General features: G+C 35.1%; 1 protein-coding gene across 4 annotated transcripts in view; it reads right to left on the reverse strand.

Moving 5' to 3' along the window:
- Positions 1-3,881: 3,881 nt before the first annotated feature.
- Positions 3,882-14,291, reverse strand: part of SPAST (spastin) — a 65,872-nt gene continuing 55,462 nt past the window's right edge. For 2 of the 4 annotated variants that reach the window (XM_058551489.1, XM_058551488.1), the window contains exons 15-17: positions 14,201-14,271; positions 12,551-12,591; positions 3,882-6,885 (exon numbers count right to left, since the gene is read on the reverse strand). In XM_058551489.1, the coding sequence (XP_058407472.1) occupies positions 6,763-6,885; positions 12,551-12,591; positions 14,201-14,271 (235 nt within the window). In that variant the 3' untranslated portion in view covers positions 3,882-6,762. Of the gene's footprint in view, positions 6,886-9,960; positions 10,272-12,550; positions 12,592-14,200; positions 14,272-14,291 lie in introns of those variants that run through there. The other 2 variants (XM_058551487.1, XM_058551486.1) reach the window with 2 other exon arrangements.

Raw genomic sequence — 14,291 nt, forward strand, 5'->3', positions numbered from 1 at the left:
TATGTTGAAGCCCTACTCCCCAACATGGTGGTATTTGGACAAGGGGCCTTTGGGAGATAATTAGGATTAGATGAGGTCGTGAGAGTGGGACCCTCATGGCAGGATTAGTGCCCTTATCAGAAGAAACACCAGAGAGCTTGCTCTTTCTCTTCCAAGTGAGAACACAGTGAGAAGGTGGCCATTTGCAAGCCAGTGAGAGCTCTCACCAGAAATCAAATTGGCTGGCACCTTGATCTTGGATTTTCCACCCTCCAGAACTGTGAAAATAAATTTTTGTTGTTTAAGCCACCCAATCTATGTTATTTTTGTTATGACAGCCCAAGCAGACTAAGACATATTTTGATACCAATAAGTGGGGTGCTGCTTTAAAAAACACCGAAAAATGTGGCAACTTGAGCAGACTAAGACAGTGGAGAATTTGGAAGCCATGACATAGGTGTTATGTATGTTCATTGCTTTTGGGGTGTAACTGCTCCAAGGCCACCTCAATGGAGAGAACCAGGGAATATATGTATGTACATACACATATATGTATAGTCATGTATTTACATCCACATTTATCTATATTTATGTATCTTAAATCATGAATTTGTACTCTTAAATTCAATTACAACCCAACCCGACAGGTTTCATTCTAGTTTTCTCCCTTCCTGTATTCATAACTCCTTTCTCTGACAGTGAGAAACGCCACTACACTATGGTTAACATATTGACTTATTTGATCAAGTCTCCCGTATGTAACCAATCTGCCATCTTTGCTGACACATTTCCTCCATACAGACACTCTCGTCTCTATGCTTGAGCACTTATTCCTCATTCCAGGTTGCCTCTACCCACCATGTGAATAACTTCTTCACTGTTTGTCCCCAACACCCCATACCAAGGTGCCCATCATTGTAGACACCCTCCTTACCCCACTTGGTCTCTGACACCCAATTTTGGACCACCATATGTCCTTTTTCCCCACCGCGAACTTTCTTCTGAACCACTGTGCAGAAAAGAGTTAAAATAGCAGGCCCAAGACTGCTAATCCTTAGAAAGTCCTGCTTGCAAGGTTGGCCCTTGGGAACTTAGGTTCCCAGATGGCTGGCATCTGGGAACTTGAATTTGGGGGACGGTTCCCACCATTCCCTAACTGATAGAGTGGCTCACTGTGCCTAACATAGTTAGGTGTGACACTTTAACACGTGGTCATAACTTGTGGCTGGAGGAATTAAGTGCATCCTGTGTGACTCCATTGGGAGAAGACTCTTGGAAGCTGGTGCCTGGTTTCCTCTGTCCTTTTTCCGTTTGCTGATTTTGCCTCGTATCCTTTGGCTGTAATAAATCATAGCTGCAAGTGTAACTTTATGCTGAGTCCTGTGAGTGCTCCTAGTGAAACATCAAATCTACGGATACTCCTGAAGACCCAATCACTTAATGGCTTTAAAACTGAGTAGTTCAGGAGGGAAGAGGTTAAGAGAACAATTCATCTAAGTTTCACTTAATTATTGACAATGCTGTGTTTCAGCTCTACCATTCTGTTGTTTTCTATTTATCTCATCTATTCTTTTTTCTCCTTCCTTGATTTCATTTGAATCAATCAAGTAATTTTTAGTAATCTACTTTACCTTTTCCAATGGCTTTTTAGATCTACTATACTATTTTTTCAGTGGCTGGGTGAAAGATTACAATATGCACCCTTATCAGTCTACCTTACTTTAATACTATACCCCTTTGTGTACAATATAATAACCTTATTTCAATATAATTCCATTCACTGCCCTCTTCCATCCTTTGTGCTATTTTTGTCCCATATTTTACTTTTACATATATTATAAATACCACACACAGTAAATCTTTTAAATAGCCAATATTTAGAGAAATTAAGAAAAAAATCTTTTATATTTACTGACATAGTTATCATTTCCAAAGTTCTTAATTCCTCCTTAGAGATACAGGTTCCTACTGAAGATCATTTTCCTATAGCCTAAAGAATTTCTTAAAGCATTTCCTATGTGAGCCTGCTAGCAACAAATTCTCTTAGTTTTTGTTCATCTGGAACAGCTTTTATTTTGCCTTAATATTTTGAACATTTTAAGTATAGAATTTTAAGTTACCTTTTGTTAATTTTTGCACTTTAAAAGATGTCATTCCATCGTTTTCTGGATTCATCATTTCTGATGAAGTTAGCCATCACTTCACTGTTTATTTGAATAGAAGGTCATTTCCCCTCCCCGGCTGCCTATAAGGTTTTTTTCGTGGCAATATGATGTACCGAGACGTAATCTTTGTTGTATTTATTCTGCTTGAGTTTACTGAACTTCATGGACCTCTAAGTTGATGTCTTTCAACAATTTGGGGAAATTTTCAGGCATTACTGCTTCAAATATTTCTTTTGCCCCTTTCTCTTCCTTTTCTCTGCTTCTGGACCTCAAATTACTGGTACATTAGACTGATACTGTCCACAGGTCTCAAACCACTGCTGTTTCTTTTCTTTCTGTGCTTCAGGATGATAACTGCACTGGCTGTCTTCCGGTTGTCTTTCCTCTATGTACAGTTTACTGTTAAGCCCATCCAGTGAAATTTTTTATTTCAGACACTGTTTCATTTATTTTTGTTTTTCATCACCAGACTTTCCATTTGGCTCTAGTTTCTATTTTTCTGCTGAGAATCCCAATCTGTTCATCTATCATCTTTTTTTCCCGTAAATTCTTTAACATATTTTAAAGCTGTTTTAAAATAACTTTCTGTTAATGCCAACATATAGATCATCTGTGCTTCTGCTTCTATATATTTTCTATTGATTATGGCTCAGATAATTTTTCTTTGTATGCTTATTTGTTTATTGTGTACTGGAGTTTGTGGATGGTATGTTGTGAAGACTCTGGATTCTGTTTTCTTCTAAAGAATGCGTGCTTTTGTTCTGGCTAACTGTTAAATTACTAATGGATAACTTTGACGCTGTGAAAGCTTGATTTTAAGCTTTGTTACAATTTCTTCCCATTTTGCCCATTGTCCTAAGGAGTAGCCCTTAGTTCTAGGATGTTGTCCTTCCTCCTTAAGAAGGGTTCCCATCAAAGCCCAAATTAGAGGCTAGACCAGTGATGCAGAGGTTAAGTTTGCACGCTCCACTTCAGCAGCCCCGGATTTGCAGATTCCAATCTTGGGCACGGACTTCACCACCACTTATCAAGCCAGGCTGTGGCAGGTGTCCCACATATAAAGCAGAGGAAGATGGGCACGGATGTTAGCCCAGGGCCAATCTTCCTCACCAAGAAGAGGAGGATTGGCAACGGATGTTAGCTCAGGGTTAATCTTCCTCCCAAGAAAAAAAAGAAACCCAAACTAAACCCCTCCTAGTGGAATTTGAATTCAAACTCTGTATTCCCCCAGCAGCTGCTACCTCTGCTCAGTTCCTTAGACTTCAATTATTGTTTCTGCTGGGTTCCTTTGCATATCACACTGCACAGGTACGAATTTGGAATCCACCAAAGATTTAAAGGGAACTTGTAGGCAGATTTAGGAGCGTACAAATCTCTGAAGCTCTCTTCTTTCCAAGATTTTCCTTCTAACTTCCACTTTTTAGAAGCCCCAAATGACTCCTCAGCCCAGAACAACTGTCAGATTCTGCTTGTATTCTATTTCCAAGCACACTGCCGGAACTGGAAATTGCCCTCAGGGTAAAAGCTAGTTTATGTGGATCTCTTCTAGTATACAATGTTGTGTAGTTTCTGCCTGTGTTTCTGAATGCTCCCTAGAGTCTTCTATCATGGCTTTTAAAATTTTGTTCAGTTTATCATTGTTACTGGCACGACAGTCCAATATGAGCTACTCCTTCATTACCAGACTGCAACCTCTGAAATCCCAAAAAGTTTTAAATAAAAAAATTAAAGGCAAAATAAAGTTTATAATTTATTTCCAATCCATTAGGATAAAAACCCACTTTATGCAGCTGAACCTTTTAATTCATTTCTTCTGAAGAAAAGTACAAAAGACCAGATTAAAATTGAGACAAGCATTTAAAGGAAAATCCTTTGACTCAGAGTCCAAAAACAAACTGTAAATGGTTCATTCTACCAAAAGAATTAGTTTTTGTACAAAATATAGACAATTTTACACTATAAACAAAGACTGCTATATATTTACTTAAATTAGAATTCTAGTATCTGCTGTTCTTCCAATTTTTCCCGAGCACAAAGCATATTTGCAAGTCAGAAATCTAATAACCTCAATGGGCAGACTGTCTTAGAATAAACTGTTACCCTTAAAATACCTGGAGAGAGAGTATTGATTCTTTCCCTTGGCTCAAAGTCCAGTACATCAGTAAGTTTTAATTTAGTTTACAAAACTCTGCCATATTAACATGAAGAGCACACTAATGTTTAATGTTTAAGCATTACCTTTTAGGAAGTAATATGACACAGAGCTCAATGCAAAATCTACAAGGTCACAATCTAAGTCTAACACTAATTTGGAAAACCTCAGCAACTCCTATTTTAATTGAAAAAGACCAGACCAATCCCTTACACCTCCTACTATATCATTATCCTATTTTCATGGCCCCTCTATGAAAGACACACAGCTTGAAATAAAACTTGGTCATAGTAAGTCATAGAAAATAGTTTTCTAGCACTAAGCTCAACTTCAGACTTGATCAGGAAAGTAACTTCTGTACATGAATGGGTATTCATACAGTAATATAATTCTCTGCCTCAATGTTTATGACTATTAACGACTTTTATATCTTTTAACATTTGAAATCTTTATCTAAAAATTTTCCCAATAAAAATAGCTAGCTACATTAAATTATTTAAGATAGAATCATGACAATTTTAAATATTATATTTTAAAAGTTGAGCTTGAAGCACGTAGACCTTTAATATGACTGACTAGTTATCCAGGCATCAGTGATAATCCTTTTCTAAATGAAAATACAAAATGAAATTCTATGAGCTTTATTGAAAATGTTTTGATTTGGGATGTTCCCAGTTCGTGTTGTCATGTATATTTCATCATCTTTCATTATCAGTATTTTACAACTGATGCTTTAATGTTTGAGACTTTTAAAAGGTATTACTTATGACCTAAATATGCACGGTTCTGGCTTAAAAAATTATTTTTCTGTTTATCTCAACTGTCATTTTTATTATCCAGGGAGTTCTAAAGTCATGATTAGAAGAGACATGATTTAAGTTACGGCTACAAACAGCATATGATCTTAAATCATACATCTTCTATATTTAGATAAATCTTTAATGAAAGCAAGAGTAAAATTAAGAATGTATGTCTTCATTATAAAATTATTATCTCGTAGGGGCAAGTTTTTAATTTTAATGTATTCTCTCAAAACCAAAGATATTTTTCCTAAATGAAAAATCTTTGTTACTATTACAAAATTTTTCTTTCCACACATGACATTTTACATGAAAGCACCAAAGAAAATTTCTGTAAACAAACTTTTAACCAGTAAACTAAGGGCAAATAACCATTTGCCTTTATTACAATATTTAAAAGGCCATGTTATGAGTCTCTACTTTCTACAATGACATTTTTATAATAAAAATCCAGGCATATTTATACAAACAAGAAGCAGAATTACTGTACATTTTTGGGAAACAAAAGACAGATTAACAGACTAAAACTTTTTAGTTAACAAAGTGAGCACAAGAAACTTATAAAATGTATGCAATATATAAAAATTCAGTAAATTTTTAAAATTTCATTGAAGGGATTAATAATTATTAAGAATAAAAGATCATAGATTCACTGGCTTATAATTATCCTGTAAACAGTAAGAAAGTAATAAGCAATAAATTAGAAATGTGTTAGCTCCCAGTACTTCCCTTCTCTTGTAGGCGAACCACTTTTACAGCAGTTAAAATTGGCTTTCTTAAATATTAGAATAATTCTAGCGGAAAATAAATTCCATTAGGAATAAGTTAACAGTCTACAATAGATTTCTGACAAATGTATTAGAAAAAAAAATTTTTGCAGGTCACATGAGGATTGATCTACATGTTGTATGACAGAGTGACTCAAACCTTCACAGCTCCTTTTCTATTTTACTAGATTTGCATTGTTCCTATCAACAAATTGCTTTCTAAATTGTTTGACAGCAAGGTAACAGAAAAGTAAAAAGTGAAAAGAACACAATTGTTTAATGTCTGTAGATTTATGCAGAAGAAAAAACCTTCAAAATACTTTTTCCTATTACTATTACATAGGAAAAAGTTTCATTTGGCACACTGGATTTGTAAAAAGAAAAACAAACAAAAAGAAACTTAAGAGTGTTTGGCGTTCCATTCACCCATAGTAAAGACAACAGTAGGAAAGGAAAGCAGGAAAAATTACTATTTTAAGACAAGACGTCAGAAGACAAACAACCAACGGCTCTTGTGTCTTCTACCATTCATGGTCTCTAGAATACTTTCGTCTCTAGAATACTTTCATCTGCAACACAATATACAAATTATTATTTACATTATGATTAGATTTGTAAAGAAGACCGGAATCAGTTTTTGTTGTGCTGTAACTTAGAGTGCCCATTGGGATAACCATGACCATCAGGCAAGAAGGTCTTAAACAAAATATTCCATTTGCATTGTATATTTTATTCAAATTTGTTTTATGGTTCATCTTCTGGGGTACACAAATAATTGTAAGACTCTGGAAAGTCCTGTAAACTTAGGCTGAGTTTTTGTAACACATAACTATTCACTGAAGATGGTGTTTCTCTCTCTTGGAAAGTAAACTGTTCTGCAGGCTTACAAAGCTATTTCCTTAAACAGTGGTATCTCCAAATTCCTTGTTCCAACGTATGTATGCTTCCAAGGTTTGAGGGCTCACGCTGCGTTTTATCTTTTTCAACGATTCAGTGAAGTCAGATAATCGAATATTTCTCATCTAGATTTCAAAAAAACACAAAACAATATAAATGATGAACACACATACAGTAGTTAACCCAATGATGGATTAAAGTAATGATGCTGTTGCTTATTAATGTTATAAATACAAATAGATGTATCTTAGAAAACCATGCCAATTATCTTATTTTACATATTTTTATATATGAGGCAAGTTTGCTATATAAGAAATCTTACAAAAATGATATACTAGTATACTTTTATTACGTGTGTTTAGTTTCCTAGGTATTAACATTTTAAATCATAATATTTTCCCATTATAAAATCACACTCACTATAGAAAATTTGACAAATACAGACAAGCAGAAAAAAAGAATCACTCATAATTCCACCATTCAGATACAATACCACTATTTGGCTTATCTCCTTCAAATTTTTTTTCTGTGGATAGTTTCATGGAATTTTGCATTCTCATTCTCACTCGCCACATACATACTCTAGCTAAATTCATCTAGGTCCATTAGAAAGGAAAGTGTGGGTTTACAAGAAGCACACAGGACTTTTAAGGAAATATTGCTCTTTAACTACAATATGTAGGATGCTTGCATTTGAAATTTTCTTTCTTTCTTTCTTTCTTTTTTTTTTGTGAGGAAGATCAGCCCTGAGCTAACATCTGTGCTAATCCTCCTCTTTTTGCTGAGGAAGACCGGCACTGAGCTAACATCTATTGCCAATCCTCCTCCTTTTTTTTTTTTTCCCCAAAGCCCCAGTAGATAGTTGTCTGTCATAGTTGCACATCCTTCTAGTTGCTGTATGTGGGACACGGCCTCAGCATGGCCGGACAAGCAGTGCGTTGGTGTGCGCCCGGGATCCAAACCCGGGCCGCCAGTAGCGGAGTGCATGCGCTTAACCGCTAAGCCACGGGGCCGGCCCAGAAATTTTCTAATATTAATATTACTTATAACGCATTTTTATATTAATTTTGTCATATTTTCTGACATTTTTAATTGGCTTTGAGAATGTAGATTAATAAAACAATGCTGAGTTAAAGAATGTCTATTTACTTAAGGATTTTAAAGCGGCAAAACAGAGTTTGGCACAAAATGACCAGTATTAAAAATTGTCACTAGTATATACATGTATCTTTTGCCCCAAAATAAGAAGTTAAAGGAGAATCTGAAACAAAACTTAACTTCAACATCTTATATTTATTATCTATATTCTTCTTTTTATAACTCTTATAAAACCCAATCTATTTCACATCCTCTCTGATATCTCCACGAGAAAATAAGAAAATTACCCAGACTTGTAACTTGTAGCCCAGTCTGAAAAATCTTAGTCAAAAGGAAAAAAGATATATTATTACCACATAATCACCATATGAGCCTTATGTGTTTCTTATTTAACTAAAAAACACACACTGGCTCTTCCTAAAGCTCAAAGTGTAGAAGAATGATGAATGTAGTATGGGTATTATCCATGATATTCCTGAATAAAATTTATTTGTTATAGAAATTAAGGTTTTAGAAGCTTTTGATGAAATTCTAATTTAAGTACATAGTTTGTGTATGTATATATTGAAATTTATACATGATATTTTAAAGTTAGTATGAGACTAATATATACAACAGGAAAAAGCAACTGGTAGCTAGTTCAGTAAAGAGGGAAAGATAAATAGCAAAGATGTCTTATCAAAAGATGCCTTAAGGGCCGGCCCCATGGCTTAGCGGTTAAGTGCTCACACTCCGCTGCTGGTGGCCCGGGTTCAGATCCCGGGCGCGCATTGAAGCACCGCTTCTCCAGCCATATTGAGGCCACGTCCCACATACAGCAACTAGAAGGATGTGCAGCTATGACATACAACTATCTACTGGGGCTTTGGGGGAAAAAAAAATAAATAAAATTATTAAAAAAAAAAAAAAGATGCCTTAAAAAAATTAAACTGGATACAAACTGTGTGCTTTAAAAACAAAGTACATTATACCCTAAATTTATAACCAACAATTTTCAGTACTACCTCTTAAAAACACAGAATTTCAAAACAATTATTTGAGTTTCTATTCTTATAAACTGTAAAAGACAAATTGGGTTTATCTCACCTAAATTTGTGTACATACACCAGTACTTGATAATACACTTATTTATTAAAGTTGTACCAAATAATGGCCGAATAAAATTCTAGTATATGATTTTAGAAACCAAAATACTTGTCTTTCCCCTCATCTTACAAATGAGACTGACAGAATGGATTTCCTTAATCTCTATAATAAAATGCCATTATTGAGTATTTATGTATTTTAAAATTATTTAATGGACACTGATACATGTTCACTATTGCCAGACTATTTTAAGTGCTTTATAAATGTTAAGTCATAAATCAGGACTAACAGGTAAAATTATTACCAAATTATTAATACTAAAACCATCAGCCTAAAAGTAAACTGGATAAAAGCATACAGTAGAACCAAAAATTATAACAATGTAACCTGACTATACAGAATCACTGGGAGGGTCACAAAACACACCAGTAATGTTACTTCCTATAATTCATTCAGTAGTTTTATTAAGCTTTAAGTATTTCTATCTAAAATTTAGTTTAAAATAATGTTATGGTTTATACATACTTAAAATAATGGATACAATTATATTTTTAGGTGTGGGATTAAAAAATTCAAGTAGATTTGTTACACTGTAATATTAAAATAAATGTACTCTATCAGAATGACTTCATGGTATTTTTAAGATATGTGTATTTTCAGGCTCTTGTCGTTGGAGTGGACTAACATAATACCAGTACTAATAAAAAAACAAAGTAGGGGGCTGGCCCACTGGCACAGTGGTTAAGTTCACATGCTCCACTTCAGTGGCCTGCGGTTCGCAGGTTCGGATCCCAGGCATGGACCTACACACTGCTCATCAAGCCACGCTGTGAAGGAATCCCATATACAAAATAGAGGAAGATGGGCACAGATGTTAGCTCAGGGCTAATCACCCTCAGCAAAAACAGGAAGATTGGCAATGGATGTTAGCTCAAGGCCAATCTTCCTCACCAAAAAAAAAAGAAGAAGAAAAAAAAACCAACAATAAAGTAGTATGCATTTCTATACCTAAGAGTCTTAATATTATTCTCCATTAGAATGAACCAGAGTTCCTACAGAGTTATTGATTCCATGTCTTGGGATAGGTAAATTCAAGATGTGTCTTACTCCCAGGAAGCAAAGGTGCTTTTCAAAGGTTTGAAGTAGTGTTGAGAAGGCTCATTTTAATACAAAAGCAGATTTCACTAAGTGTGACCCTTTAAACATAAAAAAAAATTAGAAATGATTTACAGATGTGGTGGGCATCTTCTGACATGTCTCCGAATGATTCCCGCCTCTTGTTATATATGCCCTTCTGTAATCCCTTCTCTCTGAGTGTGGACTGGACCTAAGCACAGAATACAGCAAAAGTGATGGATGTCACTTCCATTAGGTTATACAGTACCATGACTTCCATCTTGATGGTGCTCTCTCATCTTCCTGGCTTGCTTGCTTTGATGAAGCAAAGTACTATGTTGGAGAGGCCAATGCAGCAAGGCACTGAAAGCAGCCAATAGCCAGAGGAAACTGAGGCTCTCAGCCCAGCAACCCATTAGGAAATGTATCTGGCAAAGAACCATGTGAGTGAGCTTGGAAGCAGATCTTTCCCCAGTTGAGGCTTGCAATGACTACAGTCCCAGCCAACATCTTGATTACAGCTTTGTAAGAGACCCTAGGCCAACACTTTGATTGCAGCCCTTTGGGAGCACTTGAAGCAGAGGACTCAGCTAAGTGGTGTCCCTACTTCTGACTCTGTGAAAATGTGAGATAATAAATGTGTGTCAGCTGCTAAGTGTTTGGGCAATTTGTTATATGGCAAGAGACACCTATTGCAACAGAATTACCTTGTTTTAAAGTCATGAGTCTATAAGAGTCACTTGAAAAAGAAAATAGACTCAAAATTTCTTTATTCTTCAAATATAACAGGAATTACATTTAGGTTGACTTTGTTCAGTGAAGAAAAATGTTAAATTTGACTGCATGTATATTCTCAGGTTGGGTGAAATATACACAAAGGTTAACAGAGCCACTATCAATGGAAAACATGTCTCTTCTCATGAAATAATGATGGACAGATTTGTAAGAATTTCTACTATTCCCTAAGCAGCCCCACCTACTTGCTTTCATAAAATTATTATAAGATATTAATGAAAGTGTACCAAAGCATTCCATTTTTAGGTACAAGTGGCCTTCCCAATGGCTCTTAAAAGGAAATGCCATGGCCCTGGAGCTTGAGACAGAGTGAAGAATACTTGCAGATATGGAGCTGAGTGAATTCTGCCTAAGTCGATTGAGAATTTGTAGACCGATTCTTACTGAAATTTATTTGCCAGTTGGTGATTTGAGCTCATTACTGCCTTGATCAGTCCCTTTATTCCATATGGTCTTTCCAAGAGACAAGCACAGAGACCTAAAATGTCACACAATGAACCTTTCCTCAACTTCAATCAATGGGGCCAGAGTACATGAGATATCAAGTTTACCTGTCCTGGGTCCAAGGCAGGGGGAGTGGTGTGTGGAGAAGAAATAATTCATACATGATGCTTACTTTTCGGGTAGAAAGTAGTATTAGTTTTATGAATATAAGAACATTTAAGAAAGAATGTATTTATGGGATATTGTCAATAAATTATACTTAAACTATTTTAAAAAAACCCACAAGACACTTTGGGAACACAATTGTACAGTAATTATATATTTTTTAAAAATTAGAAAAATGTGGAATTAAAACTATGAATCCGATCAAAGGGACTTGGAACTTAGAATTTAAATGTAAATTTTTAAGGTAATAGTAGCTAAACACCAAAGTGGGTATGTGGAATTCTCTATTTCTAAGCTTCATTCATGTCAAAAACACTCTGGGTAAACCAGACTGTTAAAATGGAAGGGTGGTTGCAAGAAGTGTGAGGACTTTCTTAGTAATGTAGTTGATTAACTACACTGAAGACAACCTCAAGTTTACTTAGAAGCTTGAAGGAAAAAAACTGTCAAAATGTACTCAAATACATACACTCATTCTCTATGTTAAGAGTTCACTGTCTCTTCAATAGGTGTTGAAACTTAGGCAGTAAAAAAAATATTTGACAGATAAGTTACAAATATAATTCAAGTCTGATTTTAAAAGTTTGTTCACATAGTTATGATCAGTCTGCATATTCAATTTTATATTTTTCAGGCAATTTTTTTTCAAAAGAAATGCTTCAGCATCTCATAAGAGGGCCTACCATATTAAGAAAATGTAATAAATTATATTACAATGGTAACTGTATTGCTTTTATAAGAAGGAAAACAAACACTGAAAAACTAACAAAATAGAACATCAAGGGGTTAACCTGTTACAAGTTACTTTCATAATGTATAAAATCCTCAAGTTTCCTATAATTTTCTTCTGTTTAGCATTTACATAATATAATTTGATAGAAAATGACAATGACTATGTACACTACTTTTTGTCCATTACCAAAGAACACCATAAGAGATTGTAATTTGATAGGTCTCCATATTTTGAAATGAAGCTGTTAATTTTTTCTAGTCTATAATCAAATAAACCAGAAAAATCCAGACAAAAGATTTGTCGTACACTACAGAGAACCAGAACAAAGAAAAAATAATTGTAAAATAGTTTACCTCACTGGCAGACATATTCTTCACTTGTTCTGGTTTCAGTTCTGTAAAATAGAAAAGATAGTCACTTAAAACAAAAAAAATATATTTCTAAGTTTAAATTGCTGAAGAGTAAAACCAAGTACAATGATCTAAAAGTACATCTTCAATATAAGTCATTTTTATTAAAAGAAATAGATGTACATTAACATTAAGAGTACATATAATTTATAAATGCTTAGAATAATATTCCTTCTTAGGAGTAACTGGGAGGCATTCAATTTCTTTGTTTATTGCCCAAGGATAATAGATTTTACAAATCTGAGAGTGAATTTAAAAGACTGCAACTTGGTCTTTACAAAAGGCATTAGTTTTTTTTTTTAACTCCACAACTTTTGTCTGCTTCAGAATAATAGCTAAAATATTCTAAGAAATATAAATGATTTATACCTTAGCTACTGTTTCTGAGTCCACTATCTGAACAAGATTTCATGCCTCTGGCAGAAAGAAAGTTTGACTAAAATGCTTTACCTCGAGTTTCAAAATATACTCTCAAGGTTAGATTTATTATCCTCCAAAGCAGTAGTTATATTAATCAGTACAGATTCTGCAGTGTCACCAAAGGAGATGTGTTCTGGAAGTTGCATGTTGCATGATCTATTTTATCATCAGAGCCAGTAATCTGAACGCATACCTAAGAGCTTAGCCCATCCAATGCCCATCTTGCCTGTGGAAAAGTAGCTGAGAATATGTACTCTAAAGTGATATCACAATGAGTTTAATCTAACCTAAAAATGATGACTTGTAGTATTTCAGAACCAACAAATTACCTTGAATTAAAACACATCAATGAATGATATATTTTAGTGCAATTCCTCAAAAGACAATATATAATAAAAAAAGTAAAAACTTCCCTTAGACATACTAATTTCAAGTGATAGAATACTGGAATGAAAGGAGCCAAAAAACAGATAAGAACATTTTCCCTTTATTATTATTTTTTGCTTGCTTTAAAAAGTTTTCTTTTTCTTTGAGTTTTCTGCTGGTTACCTACTATCAAGAAGTGAAACCTGTTGTCTTGAACAAGGGTCATGGTCCACTGATCCACAGACTGTCTTTGTATGGTCTATGAGTTAATAGGACTGGTTTCACATTTTTGTTTTTTTTGTTAAAAAAAAAAAAAAAGAATATGCAACAGAGAGCATATGTGGCCCATGAGCCTAAAGTATTTACTATTTACTATCAGGCCCTTTACCGAAAAGTTTGCTGACCCTAAGTCTAGCAACTACTTTGTACCAAGTTTTCCAGTGATACAGCTTTGCTACTAATGAGGAAAGATCTCTCAATATAGACTTCTTTTTTTTTTTTTTTTTTTTGTGAGGAGATCAGCCCTGTGCTAACATCCGCCAATCCTCCTCTTTTTTTGCTGAGGAAGACGGCCCTGGGCTAACATCTGTGCCCATCTTCCTCCACTTTATATGGGACGCCGCCACAGCATGGCTTGCCAAGCAGTGTGTCGGTGCGCGCCCGGGATCCGAACCAGCGAACCCTGGGCCGCCGCAGCGGAGCGCGCGCACCCAACCGCTTGCGCCACCAGGCCGGCCCCTAGACTTCTTAAACTTCTAAAGTGGTCTACTAAATAGTTCTAAATGTTTCCAGCTCTTGTACACCTACCTCGGATAGGACCTAGTGCTGCATCTTTTGCCAAAGCTGTTAGATCACTTCCTGAGTACCCATCGGTCATTCTGAGAATGGGAAAGAAGAA

This window comes from Diceros bicornis, chromosome 12 (assembly GCF_020826845.1).
Source record: "Diceros bicornis minor isolate mBicDic1 chromosome 12, mDicBic1.mat.cur, whole genome shotgun sequence".
Taxonomy (NCBI): Eukaryota; Metazoa; Chordata; class Mammalia; order Perissodactyla; family Rhinocerotidae; genus Diceros; species Diceros bicornis.